The sequence below is a fragment of the Scyliorhinus canicula genome, chromosome 3, assembly GCF_902713615.1.
Source record: "Scyliorhinus canicula chromosome 3, sScyCan1.1, whole genome shotgun sequence".
Taxonomy (NCBI): Eukaryota; Metazoa; Chordata; class Chondrichthyes; order Carcharhiniformes; family Scyliorhinidae; genus Scyliorhinus; species Scyliorhinus canicula.
Window position 1 is genome coordinate 9,370,557 of NC_052148.1, and position 27,524 is coordinate 9,398,080.

Sequence of the window (27,524 nt, forward strand, 5' to 3'; positions counted from 1 at the left end):
AATGTCAGATTCTACTTCATGCATGTTGAGGAAACAATCGTTGGCATTTAACATTCTTAAGGAGAAAGAAAAGTACAGCACAGGAACAGGCCCTTCGGCCCTCCATCCTAGGATGCCCTTATTCGGTCCGCATCCCTCTATTTCCTCCCTATTCGTGCACCCATCCAAATGCCTCTTAAATGTTGTTAATGTGCCTGTTTCCACCACATCCTCTGGCAGCGTGTTCCAGGCACCCACCACTCTCTGTGAAAAACCTACCCCGCACATCTCCCTTAAACTTTCCCCCTCTCACCTTGAACCTGTGCCCCCTGTGTAATTGACACTTCCACCCTTGGAAAAAGCCTCTGACTATCCACCCTATCTATGCCTCTCATAATTTTGTGGACCTCTATCAAGTCTCCCCTCAGCCTCCCGTCTCTCTAGTGAAAACAATCCTAGTTTATGCAACCTCTCCTCACAGCTAACTCTATCTGCCACTTCTGAGCCCAAGTCTCCAATCTAGCTATATCCTGTTGTATCATAAAAGATGATCAGAGGATTAGATAGGGTGGACAGTGAGAGCCTTTTTCCTAGGATGGTGATGTCTAGCATGAGGGGACATAGCTTTAAATTGAGGGGAGATAGATATAGGACAGATGTCAGAGGTAGGTTCTTTACTCAGAGAGTAGTAAGGGCGTGGAATGCCCTACCTGCAACAGTAGTGGACTCGCCAACACTAAGGGCATTCAAATGGTCATTGGATAGGCATATGGATGATAAGGGAATAGTGTAGATGGGCTTTAGAGTGGTTTTACAGGTCGGCGCAACATCGAGGGCCGAAGGGCATGTACTGCGCTGTAATGTTCCATGTTCCTCTGACAATCCTCGGCACTATCAGCAACTCCACCAATCTTTGTGTAAAAATAAGGATGCGAGACGTCTGTAATGTGGAGGGATGAGGGAAGCTGAGGTCGATAGAAGGACAAGAGGAGACATGATAGAGATGTTCAAAATCATGAGGGGTGTTGATAGAACATTTCAGGAGAACCTTTGTTTGTGGCTTGGTTGGCAACACATTTGCCTCAGTTTCAAATCGTATGGGTTCAAACCCTATGGGACTTCCCAAAATCTAGCCTGCGGTTTGCCAGCACTAAGGAAGTGTTGCATTACTGGAGATGCCATCTTTCAGGCTCACCCTTAAACTGAGGCCTTATCCCCCCCCCCCCCCCCCCCCCCCCCCCCCCCCCCCCCCCCCCCCCCCGGGTGGGGAGAAAAGATCCCATGGTATTGCACAAGGAGAAGGTCACCTCCCATTCTTCAGCATCACTCTCCTAGTTCTGATGAAAGAACACTCTCTTTCTCCATAGACACTGCCAGGCCTGTTGTGTATTTCCATTTTCTGTTTTTATCCCTCTCTCAATCTTTAGCATTTTTTGCTGTCTGTGGAATTTCCTTGAGTCCAGACTCACTTTATCAAGTAGTTCATTGTGCAATATTCTTTACACCTTTCACGGAGATAGAGTGCTGTATTAACGCAAGTCATGCGATTGTGTTTTAATCACTTCTTCTTTCTCCCCGCTGTCAGCAACCTGTGGACCCGAATACTCTGAATGACAAAATTTTTGAATTAGCAGGTAAGGCAAAAGTCATGGTTGGGGATCATGTGGTCTCCGGCTGGGAGCACTGCTAATGGAGGGAGAGCTTTGTGTACTTGTGGGGTGAAGATCATTGACAGAGTCTGAGGACCTTTAAGACTTATCTGGATAGGCACATGAACAGACGGGATGTAGAAGGATACAGGCAGTTGGTCCAGAAAGGACATTTGATCGGCGCAGGCTTGGAGGGCCGAAGGGCCTGTTCCTGTGCTGTTTTGTTCTTTGGAGGAGAGGGAGGATGTGAGGGTTCAGGGACATGAGGAAAGAAGGGGTGTGAAGCCCTAGCCAAATCAATTCTGTCCTTTACCTTTCTGGGTCCATCCTTTCTCTCCAACACTGCGATGTTCTCCTTTACAATACCACCACCCTCCCCCTTTTCTTCCTATCCTTTTTTCCCGAACACCTTGAATCCAGGAATAGTTAACACCCATTCCTGCCCTCTGCCATAGCTACAACACTGTAATTCCACATGGCAATCTGCCAGTAACCAATCTTATTTACCACACTCCATACATTCACATCCATACGCAGTAATCCTGATTTAGAATTTATTGCTTTTTTCCTTATCCTGACCCCACTGATAAACCTCCTATTCTCTATTCTAGCGCCATCTATCTGTCCCAGTATTCTGTGTATCTTAGTATTCCTCCGATATTATCTTCAGCTTCCCACTCCCATGCCAATTTAGTTTACACCCTCCCCAACAGCACCAGCAAATCACCCTGTGTGGAACTCAGTCCCAGCTCTATTTAAGTGCAATTCATCCAACCTGAACAGACATCATCTCACCTGGAGCTGGTCCCAGTGTTCCAAGTTTCCAAAGTCCGGCTTCCTGCACCTTCTTTCTAGCCACACATTCATCTACTTTATCCTCTTATTTCTGTACTCATTTGCACATGGTACTGGGAATAGAACATAGAACAGTACAGCACAGAACAGGCCCTTCGGCCCTCAATGTTGTGCCGAGCCATGATCACCCTACTCAAACCCACGTATCCACCCTATACCCGTAACCCAACAACCCCCCCCATTAACCTTACTTTTTTTAGGACACTACGGGCAATTTAGCATGGCCAATCCACCTAACCCGCACATCTTTGGACTATGGGAGGAAACCGGAGCACCCGGAGGAAACCCACGCACACAGGGGGAGGACGTGCAGACTCCACACAGACAGTGACCCAGCCGGGAATCGAACCTGGGACCCTGGAGCTGTGAAGCATTTATGCTAACCACCATGCTACCCTGCTGCCCATGATCTGGAGATTGTGACTTTTGAGGCCCGGATTTCTAATTTCCTACCTTACTCCCTAAATTCTGACTGCAAGATCACATCCCTTTTTCTGCCTAGGTAGATTGTACCAATGTGGGCCACAATTGGTGACCGTTCACCCTCCCCCACAGGGAGCTCTGCAACTGCTGAGTGACATCCTTGACCCTGGCACCATCGCATCCTGAGTTCATGTCCATGACTGCAGAAACACCTATCTATTCCCGTAACTAAGCTAAGATGAACTATGAAAGGAAACTCGCAGAAAACATAAACACTGCTACCAAAAGCTTCTACAAGTATATAAAGAGGAAGAGAATAGCTAAAGTAAATGTTGGCCCTTAAGAGGACGATACTGGTGAGGTAATAATGGGGAACACAGATGGCGGAGGCACTGAACCAATATTCTGCCTCTGTGTTCACGGTAGAAGATAATAAAAATGTTCCCAAAACTACAGTTAGTGCAGAGGAACTTGGTGCAATAACCATCGCTACAGAGATGGTATTGAATAAACTAATGGGATTAAGGGCAGATAAGTCTCTGGGACCTGATGGCCTGCACTCTAGGGCATTAAAGGAGACGGCAGCAGAGAAAGTGGGTGCATTGGTTATGATATTTCAGAATTGCTTGGAGTCTGGAAGGGTCCTGGTAGATTGGAAACATGCTAATGTGACACCCTATTCAAAAAGGAAGAGAGGCAAAATGTAGGAACCTATAGACTGGTTAGCTTGAATTCTGTTGTGGGGAAATTGCTGGGATCAATCATTAAGGAGGAGATGACTGAACATTGAAAGACAAAGCTCAATCCACCATTGTCAGCGTGGTTTTATGAGGGGTACGTCATGCTTGACAAACTGTCTTGAGTTATTTGAGGGCAGAACCAGCAAGGTGGATAATGGGAAACCTGTGGATGTGGTATATCTAGACTTCCAGAAGACGTTGATAAGGTGCCACATAACAGATTCATCCAGAAGGTGAGTTTGCAGGGGATTGGGGGTAGAATACTAGATTGGATTGAGGATTGGCTGGCTGACGGGAAGAAGAGGGTTGGGATAAATGTGTCCTTCTCTGGCTGGTGCACTGTAACCAGCGGGGTGCCGCAGGGTTCAGTCCTCAGACCTCAACTGTTCACATCTATATAAATGATCTGCAAGCTGGGACAGAGTGTGACATAGCAACATTTGCGGATGATACCAAAATAGCTGGCGACGCAGGCAGTGAAGAGGAGATAAAGATTTTACAGACAGATAAAGATAGGCTAGGAGAATGGACCAAAGTTTGGCAGATCATAATCTTTATTAGTGTCACAAGTGGGATTACATTTAGCACTGCAATGAAGTTACTGTGAAAAGCCCCGAGTCGTGACACTCCAGCGCCTGTTTGGGTACACGGGGACAATTCAGAATGTCAATTCGCCTGAGGACCCAGTTTCGATCCCAGACCCGGGTCACTCTCCGTGTGGAGTTTGCACATTCTCCTCGTGTCTGCGTGGGTCTCACCCCACAACCCAAAGATGTGCAGGTTGGGTGGATTGGCCACACTAAATTGCCAGAATTGAATACTAATTGGAGTGTGGAATGCACTCCGGATTCCTGCACTGTCTGCCAGTTTCCCTGCGTACCTTTAAGCTGCGAGGTGGCCAATGTATAAATATGCTATCTACCATGTTCTCAACCTAATGGATAATCTTTTTTGGTGTCACAAGTAAGCTTACATTAACACTGCAATGAAGTTACTGTGAAAAGCCCCTAGTCGCCACACTCCGGCCCCTGTTTGGGCAGCACAGTGGTTAGCACTGTTGCTTCACGGCGCCAGGGACACTGGTTCAATTCCCGGCTTGGGCCGCTCTGTGGAGTCTGCGCGTTCTCCCCGTGTCCGCGGCAGTTTCCTGCGGGTGTCCCAGTTTCCTCCCACAAGTCCAGAAAGACGTGTTTTGCACCTCGGTGATGCTCACTGTTCCTCAAGTTCCAAAACCCAGAGCTCACGCTGCTGCAACTGATGGCACACCCTGCACATACGGTTATCCAAAGCATGTGAAGAGCCCTGGAATTCCCACGTAGTACAGGATGTGCACTCCCTATGTTGGAGTCACCCAGCCATTTTTCTGTTCATGATCTTGCTGCTTCTAATAAACCCCAATACGAATAAACCTTAATCAATACTTCTGTATGTCTGCTCAAGATGATGGCGCCGGAGCGAGGCGACTCTCTGCAGGCTCTCCCCAACAGATCCACTTGTAACTTTATTTATACTCGTTCTAACCTTTTAAAAATTAATTCTAAAGCTAACATTATTACTAACCGCTCTCTTTTATTTTCTTGAATTCTGTTCAATTCCCTTTTCTTCCCATGTACTGAATGATCTGTTGAGCTGCTTGCAGAAAAATACTTTTCACTGTACCTCGGTACACGTGACAATAAACAAATCCAATCCAATCCAATGTCTGAAAAATATATATTTTGTCGAAGCTTTGTGTCTTGCACTCATCAGGACAATTACAAGAATACCAATGTCAGAGGAAACAAAAGCTTCACACTGTATGAGAAGAGGGTGGTGATTGGTCTGGGGAATTCAGGCAATGAATTTCCTCCTCTTGCCTCCTTTCTGCCCTCAGCCAATTTGGGACCCAACCCGGTCTCGAGTGGGTCGAATGAGCTGAATGGCTCTTCGTTACTCTGGATGTGCTTGTGTTCTTATTAAGTGGAGTTGCTGACTGGCTAATTTGTTTCCCCTCTGCAGTGCAAGGTAATAGTATGGCTAATGAAGGACGCTATGGAGACGCGGTGGAATATTTTACAGAAGCAATTAAATATGATCCAGAGGAATATAGGTAAGAGTCTGTATGCAATCTTTAAAATTGCCAGCATTGTCTGTCTGTGAGAGGGTGGAGTGATGTCGGTCGTGGTCCAACGCGTTATTGACAGTCACTGCAGAAGCTTGTAAGACGGAGGCAAGCACTTGCATTTATACAGCTGCTTTCACACACAAGCCGTCAGCCACACGAAGGGCTTCAAGCCAGTGACGTATTTCTGAAGCCTAACAACTATTGGAATTCAGCGAACGTGGCAGCCAATTTACACAGCCAACTCCCACAAACAGCGAATGAGCAGACAATCTGTTTTGGTGATGGTTGACAGGGATTTTGGGAGAATTATCATAGGCACAAAGGATTTAGGAGCAGAAGTAGGCAATTCAGCCCTTTGAGTCTGCTCTGCCATTCAGTCAGATCATGGCTGAACTGATTGAGTGCTCAGTCCAGATGCAGGTCATAATCTTTTGGACTCGGATGGGAATACTACCACTGAATGAACCTTGGTGCTGGAATCCATTCAGTATCATTTTGGAGTTTAAGAAAGGTATATTTTTCGGATCCCGGCCCTGGGTCACTGTCCGTGTGGAGTTTGCACATTCTCCCCCTGTCTGCGTGGATTTCACCCCCACAACTCAAAGATGCGCAGGTCAGGTGGGTTGGCCACGCTTAATTGGGGAAAAAAAAATTGGGTACTCTAAATTTAAAAAAAAATACTCTGTATCTAACCCCGTGCTGTACCTGTCCTGGAAGTGTTTGATGGGGACAGTGTAGAGGGAGCTTTACTCTGTATCTAACCCTGTGCTGTACCTGTCCTGGGAGTGTTTGATGGGGACAGTGTAGAGGGAGCTTTACTCTGTATCTAACCCCGTGCTGTACCTGTCCTGGGAGTGTTTGATGGGGACAGTGTAGAGGGAGCTTTACTCTGTATCTAACCCCGTGCTGTACCTGTCCTGGGAGTGTTTGATGGGGACAGTGTAGAGGGAGCTTTACTCTGTATCTAACCCCGTGCTGTACCTGTCCTGGGAGTGTTTGATGGGGACAGTGTAGAGGGAGCTTTACTCTGTATCTAACCCCGTGCGATACCTGTCCTGGGAATGTTTGATGGGGACAGTGGAGAGTGAGCTTTACTCTGTATCTAACCCCGTGCTGTACCTGTCCTGGGAGTGTTTGATGGGGACAGTGTCGAGGGAGCTTTACTCTGTATCTAACCCCGTGCTGTACCTATCCTGGGAGTGTTTGAAGAACAGGGTAGAGGGAGCTTTATTCTGTATCTAACTCCGTGCTGTACCTGTCCTGGGAGTGTTTGATGGGGACAGTGTAGAGGGAGCTTTACTCTGTATCTAACCCCGTGCGATACCTGTCGTGGGAATGTTTGATGGGGACAGTGGAGAGGGAGCTTTACTCTGTATCTAACCCCGTGCTGTACCTGTCCTGGGAGTGTTTGATGGAGACAGAGTAGAGGGAGCTTTACTCTGTATCTAACCCCGTTCTGTACCTGTCCTGGGAGTGTTTGATGGAGACAGAGTAGAGGGAGCTTTACTCTGTATCTAACCCCGTTCTGTACCTGTCCTGGGAGTGTTTGATGGAGACAGAGTAGAGGGAGCTTTACTCTGTATCTAACCCCGTTCTGTACCTGTCCTGGGAGTGTTTGATGGAGACAGAGTAGAGGGAGCTTTACTCTGTATCTAACCCCGTTCTGTACCTGTCCTGGGAGTGTTTGATGGAGACAGAGTAGAGGGAGCTTTACTCGGTATCTAACTCGGTTCTGTACCTGTCCTGCGAGTGCTTGATGGGGAGAATGCAGAGGGAGATTTTGTGTCTAACCCTGTCCTGGGAGTGTTGACAAATCCCTATATAATCTTTGGGTTGACTTTGATTCTTCCACAGGCTATTTGGAAACCGTTCTTACTGCTATGAGAGACTGAAGCAGTATAGTCGAGCACTGAGTGATGCTCAGATAGCAGTGAACCTGAATCCCTCCTGGCCAAAGGGATATTTCAGGAAAGCTAGAGCATTAGCTGGAGTTAAGGTATCTTTTGTCTTGATTTTGTTCTGACCTTTTTGTGTTTGTAACAGGATCTTTGGGTCTAATTCTATGTGTTGTAGTTTTGTGAATGTTACTTCATTCCTCTTTGAGGCTTTGTACCCCGATATTCAGGTCAGTTGCCCCCCCCCCCCCCCCAAGTATGTCCCTTCTCTTCTGTGTGATTGTTGTTATGAACACATACTCTACTGTTGTGTTTCATTAGGTTGCTATTTCTGGCTTTCTATTAAAAACTGGATCCTTGTTACTGGCCAGAAGATGCATTAAAGATTTGTTGATCACTGTTGGAACATGCTGCCCAAACCATCTCCAAATGCTCATGGTCTTTGGGTGTTGTACCCAATCATTCTGCTTTCACCCACTCTTAAATGTCTCCAGTGATTTGGCTGAGAACAAGTGCTGATTTGTTGAGACATTGCCATGAAAATCACCAGGGCAACACCTTGACCAATCAGAGTCGGCTTACCAGTCAATCAACAATGATTTCTTGAGCAGTATAAATTGTTGGTTGCTTTGAAATTGGCCAATTTCCCACCTGTCCTGCTGACATGGTTTCTCCCACTCTCAACACTAACCAAGTCCAATGTTACCCTGCGACCAAGACTATTTGTGTATCAAAAGCTCAGATATGGGAAAAATGGCTCATTGCCTGTCCCTCATTGGGACAGACTGTGGGTATTTATTGTCCTACACCCATTGGGAGAGACCATGGGTATTTATTGCCCATTTCCCATTGGGAGAGAGAAAGAAAAGTACAGCAAAAAACAGGCCCTTCGGCCCTCCAAGCCTGTGCCGATCATGCTGCCCATCTAAACTAAAATCTTCTAAAATTCCAGGGTCCGTATCCCTCTATTCCCATCCTATTCATGTATTTGTCAAAATGCCCCCTAAAATGTCACTATCGTCCCTGCTTCCACCACCACCTCCGGTAGCAAGGTCCAGGCACCAACCTGGACACTCTCTGTATAAAAAAACTTGCCTTGTACATCTCCTGTAAACATTGCCCCTCGCACCTTAAACCTATGCCCCCTTGTAATTGACCCCTCTACCCTGGGAAAAAGTCTCTGATTATCCACCCTGTCTATGCCCCTCATAATTTTGTAGACCTCTGTCAGGTCGCCGCTCGACCTCCATCGTTCCAGTGAGAACCTGGGTATTTATTGCCCATTCCCCATTGGGATAGACCGTGGGTATTTATTGTGCATTCCCGTTGGGACAGACAGTGGGTATTTATTGCCGATTACCCATTGGGACAGACCGTGGGTATTTATTGCCCATTTCCCATTGGGACAGACCGTGGGTATTGTCCATTCCCCATTGGGAGAGACCATGGGTATTTATTGCCCATTCCCCATTGGGACAGACAGTGGGTATTGTCCATTTCCCATTGGAACAGACCGTGGGTATTTATTGCCCAGTTCCCATTGGGACAGACCGTGGGTATTTATTGCCCATTTCCCATTGGGACAAACCGTGGGTATTTATTGCCCATTCCCCATTGGGACAGACGTGTGTATTTATTGCCCGTCTCCCATTGGGACAGATCGTGGGTATTTATTGCCCGTCTCCCATTGGGACAGATCGTGGGTATTTATTGCCCATTCCCCATTGGGACAGACCGTGGGTATTTATTGTCCGTTTCCCATTGGGACAGACCGTGGGTATTTATTGCCCAGTTCCCATTGGGACAGACCGTGGGTATTTATTGCCCATTTCCCATTGGGACAGACCGTGGGTATTGTCCATTCCCCATTGGGACAGACAGTGGGTATTTATTGCCCATTCCCTATTGGGATAGACCGTGGGTATTTATTGTCCAGTCCCCATTGGGACAGACCGTGGGTATTTATTGCCCGTCTCCCATTGGGACAGATCGTGGGTATTTATTGCCCGTCTCCCATTGGGACAGACCGTGGGTATTTATTGTCCGATTCTCATTGGGACAGAAAATGGGTATTTATTGCCCGTCTCCCATTTGGAGAGACCATGGGTATTTATTGTGCATTCCCGTTGGGACAGACAGTGGGTATTTATTGCCGATTCCCCATTGGGACAGACCGTGGGTATTTATTGCCGATTCTCCATTGGGACAGACCGTGGGTATTTATTGTCCATTCCCCATTGGGACAGACCGTGGGTATTTATTGCCCATTCCCCATTGGGACAGACGTGGGTATTTATTGCCCATTCCCCATTGGGACAGACCGTGGGTATTTATTGCCTGTCTCCCATTGGGACAGACCGTGGGTATTTATTGCCCGTCTCCCATTGGGACAGACCATGGGTAATTATTGTCCAGCCCCCATTGGGACAGACCGTGGGTATTTATTGCCCGTCTCCCATTTGGAGAGACCATGGGTATTTATTGTGCATTCCCGTTGGGACAGACAGTGGGTATTTATTGCCGATTCCCCATTGGGACAGACAGTGGGTATTTATTGCCCATTCCCCATTGGGACAGACCGTGGGTATTTATTGCCGATTCCCCATTGGGACAAACAGTGGGTATTTATTGCCCATTCCCCATTGGGACAGACCGTGGGTATTTATTGCCCGTCTCCCATTGGGACAGACCGTGGGTATTTATTGCCCATTCCCCATTGGGACAGACGTGGGTATTTATTGCCCATTCCCCATTGGGACAGACCGTGGGTATTTATTGCCTGTCTCCCATTGGGACAGACCGTGGGTATTTATTGCCCGTCTCCCATTGGGACAGACCATGGGTAATTATTGTCCAGCCCCCATTGGGACAGACCGTGGGTATTTATTGTCCAGTTCCCATTGGGACAGACAGTGGGTATTTATAGTCCATTCCCCATTGGGACAGACAGTGGGTATTTATTGCCCATTCCCCATTGGGACAGACAGTGGGTATTTATTGCCCATTCCCCATTGGGACAGACCGTGGGTATTTATTGCCCATTCCCCATTGGGACAGACCATGGGTATTTATTGTCCAGTTCCCATTGGGACAGACAGTGGGTATTTATTGTCCATTCCCCATTGGGACAGACCGTGGGTATTTATTGCCCATTCCCCATTGGGACAGACAGTGGGTATTTATAGTCCATTCCCCATTGGGACAGACAGTGGGTATTTATTGCCCATTCCCCATTGGGACAGACCGTGGGTATTTATTGCCCATTCCCCATTGGGACAGACCGTGGGTATTTATTGCCCATTCCCCATTGGGACAGACAGTGGGTATTTATTGTCCATTCCCCATTGGGACAGACAGTGGGTATTTATTGCCCGTCTCCCATTGGGACAGACCGTGGGTATTTATTGCCCATTCCCCATTGGGACAGACCGTGGGTATTTATTGTCCATTCCCCATTGGGACAGACCATGGGTATTTATTGCCCGTCTCCCATTGGGACAGACAGTGGGTATTTATTGTCCATTCCCCATTGGGACAGACAGTGGGTATTTATTGCCCATCTCCCATTGGGACAGACAGTGGGTATTTATTGCCCGTCTCCCATTGGGACAGACCGTGGGTATTTATTGTCCATTCCCCATTGGGACAGACAGTGGGTATTTATTGCCCATTCCCCATTGGGACAGACAGTGGGTATTTATTGCCCGTCTCCCATTGGGACAGACCGTGGGTATTTATTGCCCATTCCCCATTGGGACAGACAGTGGGTATTTATTGCCCATTCCCCATTGGGACAGACCGTGGGTATTTATTGTCCATTCCCCATTGGGACAGACAGTGGGTATTTATTGCCCATTCCCCATTGGGACAGACCGTGGGTATTTATTGCCCGTCTCCCATTGGGACAGACCGTGGGTATTTATTGTCCATCTCCCATTGGGACAAACAGTGGGTATTTATTGTCCATTCCCCATTGGGACAGACCGTGGGTATTTATTGTCCATTCCCCATTGGGACAAACAGTGGGTATTTATTGTCCGTTTCCCATTGGGAGAGACCGTGGGTATTTATTGCCCATTCCCCATTGGGACAAACAGTGGGTATTTATTGCCCATTCCCCATTGGGACAGACCGTGGGTATTTATTGTGCATTCCCCATTGGGACAGACCGTGGGTATTTATTGCGCATTTCCCATTGGGAGAGACCGTGGGTATTTATTGCCCGTCTCCCATTGGGACAGACCGTGGGCATTTATTGCCCATCTCCCATTGGGACGGGCCATGGGCATTTATTGCCCGTCACCCATTGGGATAGACCGTGGGCATTTATTGCCCATCCCTTGTCTAGGGGGCATTAGTAATCAATCTGTGGGACTGAAGTCACGTGCAGACTGGAGTGGATAGAGACAGCAAGTTCCCTTTCTGGAAGGACATTGGTAAAGAATTTGGGATTTGCGACTATCTGACAGCGTCATGGACATTCTTCTTGCTGTTGGTTCGCAAGCTACCAGATTTGGTGGATTCATATTTGTATCTTGCCATAGTGGGGTTTTGTTATGGGAGAGGTATTTTCAGAACCCCAAAATGTATCATGGAATTCAACCAACCCCCACCTTTATTGGATTGTTGCTGTTGAAGCACACGGCTTATTCCCCAGGTGTAGTAATACAATTATGGACATGTGGTTTTTAAAACAAAACAATGTTTATTCCATGAACTCCAATTAACCTTTTAAATACACATTGGATCTCTTAACACCCCTCACTTCAAAGGTAACCCCGAAAATAATACAACACTGCCCAATCCTGCAAACTGTTCCTTTACACATCCGAACGACTTAACAAATCCTTCAAACAGAAGCACATTAGATTTATATTCAATACTGATACCTTTTTACAATTCTGATTTCACCAAAGGTTTAAGAGATAGTCCTTCATGGCAGAGATCACCAGCAATGCAGCTCACAGCCACACCCAAGCTTTCTTCAAAACTGAAACTAAAAACTCCCAAAAAGCAGAAGTGAGCTCAGCTGCCGCCCCCCCCCCCCCCCCCACGCCACCGTGACATCACTTCAGTAATATGATCAGCTTCATTTCTGAAAGGTACATTTCTTAAACATCGAATTCTTAAAGGCACTCTGACATGACAGTTTGAACTTGTGACCTCGGGGTTGCTGCTTCAGTACCAGGGTCCCACACACTGACATCCCAGTAACTCTAATACACAGGCTTCATCTCTTCCATCAGCCCTTACCATCTGAGTAGGAAATTCCCTGTGCTGACCCAACCATCATGCCCTTTGCCATTATAACCACAGTTCTTTCCTTTCGCATGCAGAGATATATAGAGGCTATAGAGGCTTTTCAGGAGGTGCTGAGAATCGATCGTTCCTGTAAAGATGCTGAATGTGAACTACTTCAAGTCCAGATCCAGCTGATGATGGTGAGTGATGTAATGGGGGGAATGGGATAATATATTTAAGTAGTGAAGCCTTTGGGGTTAAAGGGGCATGGCAGCATGGGTATAAAATGGACAAAGGGATAGAAAGCAGAGAGCAGTTGTGAATGTTTGTTTTCAGGCTGGAGAGAAAGGCTGTTCCGCAGAGATTTTAAAAATATTTGTTCATGGGATCTGGATGGCGCAGGCTGGGCCAGCATTTGTTGTCCATCCCTAATTGCTGTGGGTCTGGAGTCACATGTAGGCGAGACCAAGTAAGGATTGCCGATTTCCTTCCCTAAAAAACATTAGTGAACCATTTGGGTTTTTACGATAATCGACAATGGTTTTATGGTGGTCATTAAACATTTCATTCCAGATTTTTATTGAATTCAAATTTCGCCATCTGCAGTGGTGGGATTTGAACCTGGGACCCCAGAGCTTTACCCTGGGTCTTTTGTTTACTAGTCCAGTGACAATTCCACCAAGCCACCGCTTGCCCTAATTGGTATTGGGACCACTGTTCTTTTTGATATAGATTAATGACCTGGGCTGGGTATACAGGGCATGATTTCAAAGTTTGCAGCTGACAAACTCCAATGTCAAGTGAACAGTGCAGACAATAGTGACGGACCTCAGGAGGATATAGGCTGGTGAAACGGGCAAACACAAATCAGATGAGACTTGGTGCAGAAGGGTGTAATTGATGTATGTTTTTTTTTGGAAGAATGAGAAGTGGTGGGTGCAGGTAAAAATTCAGAAACCCATGGAGATGGCGAGAAAAGTTGGGAAGGCTTTTTGTTTTTTTGAAAAAGCATACGGATTCCTTGGTTTTATTAATAGAAACATGGAGTATGCACATTGGCAGCACTGTACTATGGGGACACACCAAGGCTCCTTGGGCAGTACCTTCCAAACCCACGACCACTGCCGTCTAGACGGACAAGGGCAGTAGGCACCTGGGAACCCCACCACCTGGAGGTACCCCTCCAAGTCACTCACCACCCTGACTTGGAAATATATCGCCGTTCCTTCACTGTCGCTGGGGCAACATTCTGGAACTCCCTCCCTAACAGCACAGTGGGTGTACCTACACCTCATGGACTGCAGCGGTTCAAGAAGGCAGCTCACCACCTTCTGAAGGGCAAGGAATGTATGTGTGTGTGTGTAGAATGGGAGTGGCAGTGAGTATGGGGATAGATAATGGGAGGGCACTGAATGAGGGTGTGTAGGGCCAGTGAATACTGTTGTATGTAACAGGATGAACAGCGAGTGAAGGTTTGTCATGAGAGGTCAATGCTCATTGATGTGAGAGCTGATTTTTGTCACCTGTGGTGATCCTGGACCTCCAAAACATACAAGGTTTTTTAAAATGTAAATTTAGAGTACCCAATTAATTTTTCTCCAATTAAGGGGACATCTACACATCTATTTGGGTTGTGGGTGTGAGTCCCACGTAGACACTGGGAGAATGTGTAAACTCCACACGGATGGTTGCCCGGGATCGAAACCGGGTCCTCAGCGCCGAAGCACAATGTTCCTGATGACTGACTGTCCAGTGATCCTGGCTGGGAAGACCATGTGTTCGCCCCTGGGATGTGGGCTGAATCCTGCATTAGTGAAGCCCTCCATTGTTGAGCAGTCTACACACAATGCCCACTTGCACATGAAGGCTTGCTTCCGAGCCAAAGTTTTCGGAGTTGCTCCCATGTAGTTGGACATGAGCAATTATCAATCCCTTTGGTGAGACATGAAGGGGGAATAAATGGAGGAAATTGCTGAACCAGAGGACTGTCCTTCAGTGTTTTGAAATGAAATGAAAATCGCTTATTGTCACGTGTAGGCTTCAATGAAGTTACTGTGAAAAGCCCCTAGTCGCCACATTCAGGCGCCTGTCCGGGGAGGCTGGTACGAGAATCGAACCGTGCTGCTGGCCTGCTTGGTCTGCTTTAAAAGCCAGCGATTTAGCCTGGTGAGCTAAACCAGCCCCCTTTTCTGAGTGTTAGAAAGAGAAATCATAGAATTTACAGTGCAGAAGGTGGCTATTGGGCCCATTGAGTCTGTGCCGGCCCTTAGAAAGAGCACCCTACATTTTTTTTTTAATAAATGTTTTTATTCAGTTTTCATATTTTATATTGAACAAATTACAAATTGTTAGGAGAGAAAAAAAACAAACACGCAAAAATTAACATACATATTTACAGGTAAGCATCTTCGTAGTAGTAACTGCGCCCCCCCCCCCCCCCCTCAACATGTTTATTTAGTTTGGTTTTGGGCCTTAGCTAGCCATCGAACCCCCGTAACGAACCTGTAGCCCCCCCCCCCCCCCCCTCCCGCTACCTTCCCCCGACTATTCTTCCTCTTGTACATTGGCCACAAATAGGTCCCGGAACAGTTGCATGAATGGCTCCCACGTTCTGTGGAAGCCGTCGTCCGACCCTCGGATGGCAAATTTGATTTTCTCCATTTGGAGAGATTCCGAGAGGTCGGACAGCCAGTCCGCAGCTCTGGGCGGTGCTGCTGACCGCCAGCCAAACAGGATTCTACGGCGGGCGATCAGGGAGGCAAAGGCAAGGGCGTCCGCCCTCCTCCCCAGGAATAGATCTGGCTGTTCTGAAACCCCGAAGACCGCCACTATCGGGCATGGCTCCACCCTCACTCCCACCACTTTGGACATAACCTCGAAGAAGGCTGTCCAGTACTCCACGAGCCTGGGGCAAGACCAGAACATGTGGGCGTGGTTGGCCGGGCCTCTTTGGCACCGTTCACATCTGTCTTCCACCTCCGGGAAGAACCTACTCATACGGGTTCTTGTTAAGTGGGCTCTATGTACCACTTTTAGTTGCGTCAGGCTGAGCCTTGCGCACGTGGAGGTGGAGTTGACCCTATGCATTGCTTCGCTCCAGAGTCCCCACCCTATCTCCATCCCCAGGTCGTCCTCCCATTTCCTCCTTGTTGCGTCCAGTACGGTGTCGTCCCTATCTACCAGTCGGTCATACATGTCACTACAGTTCCCTTTCTCTAGGATACTTGCGTCCAGTAGGTCTTCCAGTAGTGTCTGTCGTGGCGGTTGTGGGTACGTCCTCGTCTCCTTTCGTAGGAAGTTTTTGAGCTGCAGGTACCGTAGCTCGTTCCCCCCAGCTAGCTGAAATTTCTCTGTCAGTTCGTCCAGTGTTGCGATCCTGTCGTCCGTGTATAGGTCCCTGACTGTCAGTGTCCCCCCGTCCTGCCTCCACCTTTTGAAGGTGGCGTCAGTCAGTGCTGGTGTGAACCTATGGTTGTTGCAGATGGGAGCCCTGTTCGACATTTTGGTCAGGCCAAGTTGCTGCCGCAGTTGGTTCCAGGATTGGAGGGTGGCTGTCACCACTGGGCTGCTGGAGTGTTTTTTGGGTGGGGATGGGAGTGCTGCCGTGGCGAGGGCCCGGAGGGAGGTTCCCATGCAGGAGGCCTCCTCCGCACGCACCCACTCAGCTTCTGGCTCCTGGATCCATCCCCTTACTCGCTCGGCTGTTGCTGCCCAGTGGTAGAATTGTAGATTCGGGAGGGCTAACCCTCCCCTGGTTTTTGTTTTTTGTAAGACCTTCTTTGGGATCCTAGCATTTTTACCCCCCCATACGAACGCCATGATGAGTTTGTCCAGCGCTTTGAAAAAGGCCTTGGGGATGTAGATCGGAATGGATCTAAACAGGAAGAGGAACCTGGGCAGTACGTTCATTTTGATCGTCTGAACTCTCCCCGCGAGGGAGAGCGGGAGTGTGTTCCATCTTTGCAGGTCCTTTTTAACTTCCTCCGTCAGGCTGGTGAGGTTCCATTTGTGGATCCCTTTCCAGTCATGGGCTATTTGGATAAGAGCACCCTACATGATTAACATGGCCAATCCACCTAACCTGTGGGAGGAAACCAGAGCACCCGGAGGGAACCCACGCAGACACGGGGCAAAGTGCTAACTCTACACAGACAGTCACCTGAGGCCGTTGATACATTCTCCCTGTGTCTGCGTGGGTCTCAATCCCAAAACACAAAACATGTACTGGGTAGATGGATTGGCCATGCTAAATTGCCCCTTAATTGGAAAAAAACAATTGGGCATTGTAAATTTATTGTTTTAAAAAGAAAGAGAAGTTGATTTGTTTTTGTAATCTCTGCCGTTAAGGAGGTAAATGCAACAACTGCTTTCCGTACAGGGATGTCTTCTAAATAGCGATGAGACTGATGTTAAAGTTCTGGAAATACTCCGTAGGTCTGGTAGCATCTGTGGAGGGAGAAACAGTTAATGTTTCAGGTTCATTAATGAAGGTAATGAACTTCATCTGAGAAACCAGGATCTCAGTTCATTCTCTGATGAAAGGGTCAACGAGGTAAAACGTTAACTCCGAGATAGGCAGCATCTGTGGAGAGAAAAGCAGAATTTTCTGTTATTTCAGATTTTCAACAGCTGTAGTGCATTATTTTGGTATTTGAATGAGTCTGATGAATTCTGGTTTTATGGGATAAATGTTTACCAGCATAGCGGGCGCACTTCGACACGGACTTGATCTCCCGCATGGCCTCCTGTACCGAAAATGACACTGTGTGACGTTAACTCCACGATACCCTTCAAAATGTGGTATTTCTCATCCACCTGAATCATGGGATGGTTGCAGCACAGAAGGAGGCCATTCTGCCCATCGCTTCCATGCTGTTTCACTACCCTGCCCTTTCCCCATTGCCCTGCACGTTTCTCCCCTTAAGATAATGACCCAATTCCCTTTTGAAAACCTGATTGAATCTGCCTCAACCACACTCCCAGGCAACGCATTTCACACTCTAACCACTTGCTGCGTGAAATTGTTATTCCTCAGGTCACCATTGTTTCCTTTGCCTTTCACAAATCGTTGTCCTCTGGTTTTAGATCTATCTGACAATGGGAACAGTGCATCATATCTACTCTGTGCAGACCCGCCGTGATTTTGAACACCTCTATCAAATATCTTCTTCATCTTCTCCAAGGGGAACAGCCCCAACTTCTCCAATCGATCTACGTAAATGGAGTTTTCCGGCATCATTCTCGTGAATCTTTTTTGCTCTCTCTTGACTGCCTTCACATCCTTCCGAAAGTGTGGTGCCCAGAATTGGATGAAGTACTCCATTTGAGGCCAAACTAGTGTTCTATATGACTTACTTACTTGCTTTAACCCTCAATGCCCCTGTTGATAAAGCTGAGGATAGGGCGGCATGTGGTGCAGTGGTTAGCACTGGGACTGCGGCGCTGAGGACCTGGGTACGAATCCCGGCCCTGGGTCACTGTCCGTGTGGAGTTTGTACATTCTCCCCATGTCTGCGTGGGTCGCACCCCCACAACCTAAAGATGTGCAGGGTAGGTAGATTGGCCATGCTAAGCTGCCCCTTAATTGGGAAAAAATAATAATAATTGGGTACTCTAAATTTAAAAAAAAAATAAAGCCGAGGATACTGTATGCTTTAGATTTTTAATATAAATTTAGAATACCCAGTTATTTTTTTTTCCAATTAAGGGGCAATTTAGCATGCCCAATCCACCTACCCTGCACATCTTTGGAAACCCACACAGACATTGAGAGAATGTGCAAACTCCACACTGACAGTGACCCAGGGTCGGGATTCGAACCCGCGTTCAGCGCCGCAGACCCAGTGCTAACCACCGCGTCCCGTGCCGCCCGCACTGTATGCTTTATTAACCGTGCTCTCAACCTGTCCTGCTATCTTCAATGAGTTGTGCATCTATGCACCCAGGTCTCTCTGCTCCTGCATCCCCTTTACAACTGTACCCGTTATTTTATATCTCGCCTCGTTCTTCCTACCAAAATGTATAAAGTCACACATTGCTGCATTGAATTTCATCTGCCACATGCCTGCCCATGCCACCAACCCATCTGCGTCCTCTTGAGGTCTGTCGCTGTCTTCCTCCCAGTTTGCAATACTTTGGAGTTTTGTATTCCCTGTCACTTTTGAAATTGTGCCCTGTGCACCAAGTTTGAATTCTTCAATATAGAGGTTAAGAAAAGCATTGGTAGGGCAGCACGGTGGCTCAGTGGTTAGCACTGCAGTCTCACGGCACCGAGGTCCCAGGTTCGATCCCGGCTCTGGGTCACTGTCCGTGTGGAGTTTGCACATCCTCCCCGTGTTTGCGTGGGTTTCGCCCCCACAACCCAAAGATGTGCAGGCTAGGTGGATTGAACATGCTAAATTGCCCCTTAATTGGAAAAATTTAATTGGGTACTTTAAATTTATTAAAAAAAGAAAAGCACTGGTCCTAACATTGACCACCTCGATAATGCCACGATAAACCTTCCTCCAGTCTGAAAACACAGCCGCTCACCACTACATGCTGTTCCCTGTCACTCAGCCAATGTTGTTCCTCTGCTGCAATAGTCCCGTTGATCTACCTACGCTGATGAGCTTTAACTAGGCATTTCATCAGATGCTTTTTTGAAGTCCACATACACTACATTGATCGCACGGGGAGAACGTGCACTCTCCTCACAGCAGTGACCCAAGCTGGGAATCGAACCCAGGTCCCTGACACTGAAATCCATATGATTTTATGAATTAGGAGCAGGCCGCTCAGCCCTTTTTTTTTTCAGAAACATTTTATTGAAGGCATTTTCAATAAATTCATAACCTAGAAATACAAAAGCCAACCACAGCAACAGGAAACAAACCCCTCCCTCTCTTAACCCCCCCCCGGCCAAACCCCCCCATTCGCTCCGCTGATACCCAGGCACCCACCCGCCATCATCCTATTAGCTTTCCTGATTATTTGCTGAACCTGTATGTCTTCCTTTTGTGATTCATGCACTAGGACGCCCAGATCCCTGTGCAACTCAGAGCTCTGCAATCTCTCATTGTTTAGATAATGTTTTTTTATTTTTTCTGTCGGCAATCAGCAATTTCACTTTTTCCACATTATACTCCCATTTGCCAGATCTTTAACCACTCGCTTAACTTATTCATGTCCCTTTATCACCACTTTACGTCGTCTTCGCAATTTACTTTCCTACCTATCTTTGTCGTCAGCAGATTTAGCAACCGCACCTTCAGTCCCTCACCAAGTTATTTATGTAAATTGTAAGGTGTTGAGACCCCAGCACTGATCCCTGTGACACATCACTGATCACATCCTGTCAACTCGAAAAATGCCAATTTGTGCCAACTCTGTTTCCTGTTAGCTAGCCAATCTTTAATCCAATCCAATATGTTATCACTAAACCATGACCTTTTATTTTGGGCAACCTTTTATCTAACCTTTGATGTGGCACCTTATCAAATGCCTTCTGGAAATCCAGGTACAGCACATCTACCGGTTCCCCTTTACCCACAGCACATGTGACTCCTTCAAAGAACTCCAATAAATTGTACTTCTTTTTGAGCATGGGTGTAAAGTGTTCAATCAGCCTATTCAATATCTCCTCCTTTTCAGTTATTAGCCTTATTTGATATAACAGCCCCTCTGACAATGCAGCACTTTCTGGAGTGCTGAATTGTCATTGAACCATAGAATCCCTACAGTGCTGAAGGAGGCCATTAGGCCCATCGAGTCTGCACTGACACTCTGAAAGAGCACCCTACCTAGGCCCAATTCCCCCCCCCCCCCCCCCCCCCCCCCAACATCCCCGTAACCTCACCTCAAGGCAATTTAGCATAGCCAATCTACCTAACCTGCACATCCTTGGATTGTGGGAGGAAACCGGAGCACCCGGAGGAAACCCGCGCAGACACGGGCATAATGTGCAGACTCCACACAGTCACCCGAGGTCAGAATTGAACCTGGGTCTCTGGCGCTGTGAGGCAGCAGTGCCAACCACTGTGCCGCTGTACGGCCCCATGCCCCAGGTGTCAATCTGGATTTATTTTGCCCGAGTCTCTGGAATGGGATTGGAAGTCATTTTTCCTAATTCGGAAGGAAAGTCCAAACAATTGAGCCAAGTGCATGCATATGCCTAACCTGTATTGATCAAGCACCTTGAAATGTCTGTACTTCACTCAAGGAATTGGAGTGCACTGGAGACTGATGTTATCTTGGAGTTGTTTGTAGGTAATAGACGCACTGCGCTCACTTATTACCTTGGAGCTAATTGAGTGGGGTTGTTCTTTAAGCTGCGACCCCTGACCCCTCCATCTTCCCATTTGATGTTGAAACCTGTTTTGTTTTTTGAATTTGCAGGAGCGAGGTTTTTCTCAGCTATATTGTGAAGAGACTCTAAATAAATGCGGGAGTTTAGAACAAGCACTATTGTCTTCAGGTACGAGCCTTCCTTGTTGTATTACCTGTGTGTCTCACTTTTGTCTGTCAGCAGCTTGTACGTATACAGCACCTTCAGCATGAAGTGCCATGTCACTTCACAGGAGTGCTTTCAAATAAGGCAAGTTTAAAGCAATGTCCAAGAGGTGGTGAGTAAGGTAAAGAGTGTTAGCGAAGGAATCACAGAGTTTAGGGTCTTAGTCGCTTGAGGCATAAAGTATTGAAAATAGGAATGTTCAAGAACTCAGAATCATGAGGAGTGAGATCAGGAAGGGATCTAGAAACCAAGATGAAAATGTAAAAGTTTAGGCTCAACGAGGATCCACTGAGCACCAGGGGGTGATGGGTGAATGCTGCATAGTTAGTGAGGCTACGGGACACCAGTCTGGAGTGGATTGGAATATTCAAGTCCAGAGGCATGGATGAAGGCCTCGACAGCATGAGCCGAGGTGGAGTTTGGTGAGTGGGAGAATGTGCTTGCCTAGATTCAGTGGGCTAAACAGCTGGCTTGTAATGCAGAACAAGGCCAGCAGCGCGGGTTCAATTCCCACACCGGCCTCCCCGAACAGGCACCAGAATGTGTAACTTCATTGAAGCCTCCTTGTGACAATAAGTGATTATTATTATTATTCTCAATCTCCCCCCTGTGGTCGCGAATTCCACATTCTCCCCACTCTCTGGGTAAAGGTGTTTCTCCTATGGGGTCTGACCAGAGCCTTATACAGCCTCAGAAGTACATTCCTGGTCTTGTATTCTAGCCCTCTTGACATAAATGCGAACATGCATTTGCATTCTTAACTGCCAATTGAACCCGCACATTAACCTTTTTTTTTAAAATTTAGATTACCCAATTATTTTTTCCAATTAAGGGGCAATTTAGCGTGGCCAATCCACCTACTCTACACATTTTTGGGTTGTGGGGGCGAAACCCACGCAGACACGGGGAGAATGTGCAAACTCCACACGGACAGTGACCCAGAGCCGGGATCGAACCTGGGACCTCAGCGCCGTGAGGCGGTTGTGCTAACCATTAGGCCACCGTGCTGCCCTACCCGCACATTAACCTAAAGAGAATCGTGAACAAGGACTCCCAAGTGCTTCTGATTTCCTAAACATTTCCCAATTCAGAAAATAGTCTATGCCTCCATTCCTTCTTCCAAAGTGCATAACCTCACACTTTTCCACATTGTATTTCATCTGCCACTTCATTGCCCACTCTCCTAGCTTGTCCAAATCCTTCTGCAGCCCTCTTGCTTCCTCAATACTACTTGACCCTCTCTAGATCTTTGTAACATCTGCAAAATTAGCAACAGTATCTTCAGTACCTCCTTCCAGATCATTAATGTATATTGTGAAAAGTTCTGATCCCAGCACAGACCCCTGAGGCACACCACTAGTCACTGGCTGCCATCCTGAAAAAGACCCCTTTATCCCCACTCTCTGCCTTCTGCCAGTCAGCCAATCCTTTATCCATGCCAGGATCTTACCCTGAACACCATGAGCTCTTAACTTATTTAACAGTCTCCTATGCGGCACCTTGTCAAAGGCCTTCTGGAAATCTAAATAAATTATGTCCACTGGTTCTCCTTTGTCTAACTTCCTTGTTCCCTCCTCAAAGAACTCTAACGGATTTGTCAGACACAACCTCCCTTTGACAAAGCCGTGCTGACTCAGTCCTATTTTACCATGCACTTCCAAGTGCTTCGCGATCTTATCTTTAATAACAGAATCTAAAATCTTACCCCTGACCGAAGTCAGGCTAACCGGCCTATAATTTCCCATTTTCTGCCTCCCTCCCTTTTTAAACAGCGGTGTTACATTAGCCACTTTCCCATCCTCTGGGACCCTTCCTGCCTCCAGTGATTCCTGAAAGATCATCACTAATGCCTCCACAATCTCCTCAGCTATCGCTTTTAGGACCCTGAGGTGTAGTCCATCCGGTCCAGGTGACTTATCCACCTTCAGACCTTTCAGTTTCCCCAGAACCTTCTCCTTAGTAATGGTCACTGCACTCTCCTCTGCCACCTGATTCTCCTGAAGATCTGGCATCCCACTGGTGTCTTCCACCATGAAGATTGATGCAAAGTAACTATTCAGTTCGTCTGCCATTTCTTTCTTTCCTATTATTACTTCTCCAGCCACAATTTCTAGTGGTCCATTGTCTATTTTTGCCTCTTACCTTTTATATATTGAAAGAAACTCTTCCTATCTTCCTTTATATTACTAGCTAGCTTGCACTCATACTTCATCTTCTCCCCCCTTATTGCTTTTTTAGTTGTCCTCTGCTCGCTTTTAAAGGCTTCCCAATCCTCTGATTCCCCACCAATCCTCGCCATTTTGCATGCTTTTTCTTTAGCCTTTATCCTGTCCTTGACATCCTTCGTCAACCATGGATTCCTCGTCCTCCCCTGAGCATGTTTCCTGCTTCTTGGGATGAATTTCTGTTGTGCCTCCCTAATAACCCCCAAAAACTCCTGCCATTGCTGTTCCACTGTCTTCCCTGCTCGGCTCCTTTTTCAATCAACTCTGGACAGCTCCTCCCTCATTTCTTTGTAGATACCCTTATTTAATTGTAATACCGTTACATCTGATTGCAGCTTCTCCCTCTCAAACTGCAGGGTAAATTCTATCATATTGTGGTCACTGTTCCCGAAGGATTCCTTCACCTTAAGTTCCCCAATCAGGTCTGCCTCATTACACATCACCAAATCCAGAATTGCCTGTTCCCTGGTAGGCTCTGTCACAATCTGCTCCAAAAATCCATCTCTTAGACATTCCACAAATTCCTTTTCTTGGGATCCACGACCAACCTGATTTTCCCAGTCCACCTGCATATTGAAGTCCCCCATGATTATTGTAAAATTGCCTTTTTTACATGCCTTTTCTATCTCCTGATTTATTTTCTGCCCTGCATCCTGACGACTGTTCGGGGGCCTGTACATAGCTCCCATCAGGGTCTTTTTACCGTAGCGATTCCTCAACTCTACCCACAGAGATTCTATGCCTTCTGATCCTATACCGCTCCTTGCTATCGATTTAACTTTATTCCTTACTAGCAATGCAACCCCGCCCCCTTTGCCCATCTGCCTGTCATAGAATCATAGAAGTTACAGTGCAGAAGGAGGCCATTCGGCCCATCGAGTCTGCACCGGCTCTTGGAAAGAGCACCCTACCAAAACCCACACCACCCTATCCCCATAACCCAGTAACACCACCCAACACTAAGGGCAATTTTGGACACTAAGGGCAATTTATCATGGCCAATCCACCTAACCTGCACATCTTTGGACTGAGGGAGGACCCGGAGGAAACCCACGCACACATGGAGAGGATGTGCAGACTCGGCACAGTGTCCCAAGCTGGGAATCGAACCTGTGATCTTGGAGCTGTAAAGCAATTGTGCTAACCACTATGCTACCGTGCTGCCCAATATCCTTTTGATTGGACATACATCCTTGGATATTTAGATCCCAGCCCTGATCCCCTTGCAGCCACGTCTCTGTGATGCCCACAACATGGTACCGGCCAATTTCAATGTGCGCAACAAGCTCATTTACCTTGTTCTGTGTACTGCGTGCATTTAGGTTCCTGCCCGCTCCCAACATCCCTGATTCGCTGACACTAAAAATCTGTCTCAGCTTTAAATATATTTGACAAATGAGCATCAACAATCACTGGGGTAGAGAATCCCAAAGATTTACAATCCTTTGAGTAAAGCAGTTTCTCCTCACCTCTGTCCTAAACGAGTATCCTGAGACTGTGTTCTACATCCCCCACCAGGACAAGCAACCTCTCTACTCTGTCAAGCCCCTTCAGAATCTTTAAATTGTTAAAAATGAGATCACCTGTCATTCTTCTAAACTCCAGAGAACATCAACCTAATTTACTCAACCTCTCATCATAGGACCACCCTCTCATCCAGTAACCTCTTTACCGAACCTTTGCTGTACTGTCCCCAATGCAAGTACACCTTTCCTTAGAATAGATAAGTGGGTGACAGCTGGCAGAGACACGATGGGCCAAAGGGCCTCTTGCTGCGCTGTAAAATTCTGTGGCTCTAAATACGGAGACCAAAACGCTACACAGTTTACCACTGCTCCACCATCTGAGTGGGCATGTCACCACTGTACTCTCAACAAAGCCCTGTGCAATTTTACACAACTGACTACACGTTTGGTATAATAACTAACTCTTTTGATTGTCAAGCGCAGTGGTTGGCGTTGGGACAAGAAGTAGCCCTGAAGGTGTGATGATACATTATATACTCACCCAGTCAGCAGAAATAGGATAGTGTCATCCCCAAAAGGCTGCTCTAACTATCTAGGTTGACATATTAAGAGTGGAGACATGGCAAAGTTATTGGAAGTTGCAGCAGGAAAGGAGGAGGGAAAATCCGGAGCTTGGACAAACTGAAAGTCGTGTTGGTGAATTTGACTCCGCTCGCAGCCTCACCACTGGAAGTTAATATAAGTGTACCTTGCCATTGTATCCCCTCGATCCCATAAGTTGTCTTTGAAAATTAATTGTTGAAGCTACCGCATCTCTGAACAGTTTCATTTTTTTCACCACCTCTTCCATCTTTTACTTTAGCTCCGAAACCCCGAAACAGCCATATTAACACAAGTATATATGTATCGGATGAAGACGATAAAGACTTTGTACGTGTGAAAAAATCCAAAAATAAACCTGCCTCACAGTTAGTGCAGCCACAGTTGCAGCAGTCAAGGTAAGTGTAGCGCATGTCCGGGGGGAAACCGGGTCTTCTCCAACTCTTGTTAGAAAGCACTGACGGATCCACTTCTCTTACACTCTCAGGAAGTACATTCCGGGTCTTATCCATCTCCCGTTACAAAGCACTGACTGATCCACCTCTGTCACACTCTCAGGAACTACATTCCGGGTCTTATCCATCTCCCGTTACAAAGCACTGACTGATCCACCTCTGTCACACTCTCAGGAACTACATTCCGGGTCTTATTCATCTCCCGTTACAAAGCACTGACTGATCCACCTCTGTCACACTCTCAGTAAATGCATTCCGGGTCTTATCTATCTCCCTTTCGAAAGCACTGACTGAATCTACCCCTTCATAGGACTGAGTTTAGGAGGAACTTCTTCACCCAAAGGGTTGTGAATCTATGGAATTCCTTGCCCAGTGAAGCAGTTGAGGCTCCTTCATTAAATGTTTTTAAAATAAAGATAGTTTTTTGAAGGATTAAGGGTTATGGTGTTTGGGGCGGAAAGTGAATCTGAGTCCAAAAAAGATCAGCCATGATCTCATTGAATGGCGGAGCAGACTCAAGGGGCCAGTTGGCCTACTCCTGCTCCTAGTTCCGATGTTCTTCCACACTCTCAGGAAGTGCATTCCAAGTCTTATCCACTCACTACAACAAGGATTTTCCTCATGTTTGCCTCTGGTCCTTTTGGCAGTCATTTTAAATCCATCTCCTCTGGTTACTGACCATCTGCCAGTGGGTCACTTTCTCCACATCCATTCTATTTCGACCCCTGATGATTTTGAACAGACAATAAGTTCGAAATGAAGACTGGCAAAGGGTGAATGTGAGAATAGATGGAAGTTAACAGAAAAGGGAACTCAAAGTTCTCCTGCTGGCAAGTAAATAATCTGTGCGAGGAGGTGGCTGGGGCTTATTTGGGACAAAGGGGGTGATGTATGTTAAGAGACACTGGGCAAGAATATTTAATGCGTACTTTATATTGTGTTACTAATAAAAAGGGCACTGACAAAATGTCACCAAGAAGAGACAATAGAGGGAGGGGAAAATTGATAGGCAGGACATAATGGAAAGATTGGCTATGTTCAGAGTGCACAGGTTGCCAGGAGGTGGTGGAAATGAATTCTTGTCAGTGACCCCATTCAGACCGTTTTCCAGTCCCTGATCCCAGTCAGACCGGGTTCCAGTCCCTGATCCCAGTCAGACCGGGTTCCAGTCCCTGATCCCAGTCAGTCTGGGTTCCAGTCCCTGATCCTTGTCCAGTGACCCCAGTCAGACCGGGTTCCAGTCCCTGATCCCAGTCAGACCGGGTTCCAGTCCCTGATCCCAGTCAGACCGGGTTCCAGTCCCTGATCCCAGTCAGACCGGGTTCCAGTCCCTGATCCCAGTCAGACCGGGTTCCAGTCTCTGATCCCAGTCAGACCGGGTTCCAGTCCCTGATTCCAGTC

At 47.1% G+C, this 27,524-nt stretch overlaps 1 protein-coding gene across 6 annotated transcripts in view; it reads left to right on the plus strand.

The window, feature by feature from the left end:
• The window catches only part of si:dkey-33c12.4 (uncharacterized protein LOC560112 homolog), an 82,772-nt gene that overhangs the window by 46,012 nt on the left and 9,236 nt on the right, over positions 1–27,524 (plus strand). For all 6 annotated transcript variants that reach the window (XM_038793107.1, XM_038793108.1, XM_038793111.1 and 3 more), the window contains exons 9-14: positions 1,565–1,613; positions 5,645–5,735; positions 7,605–7,746; positions 12,982–13,086; positions 21,263–21,341; positions 25,931–26,066. In XM_038793107.1, the coding sequence (XP_038649035.1) occupies positions 1,565–1,613; positions 5,645–5,735; positions 7,605–7,746; positions 12,982–13,086; positions 21,263–21,341; positions 25,931–26,066 (602 nt within the window). The remainder of the gene's footprint in view (positions 1–1,564; positions 1,614–5,644; positions 5,736–7,604; positions 7,747–12,981; positions 13,087–21,262; positions 21,342–25,930; positions 26,067–27,524) is intronic.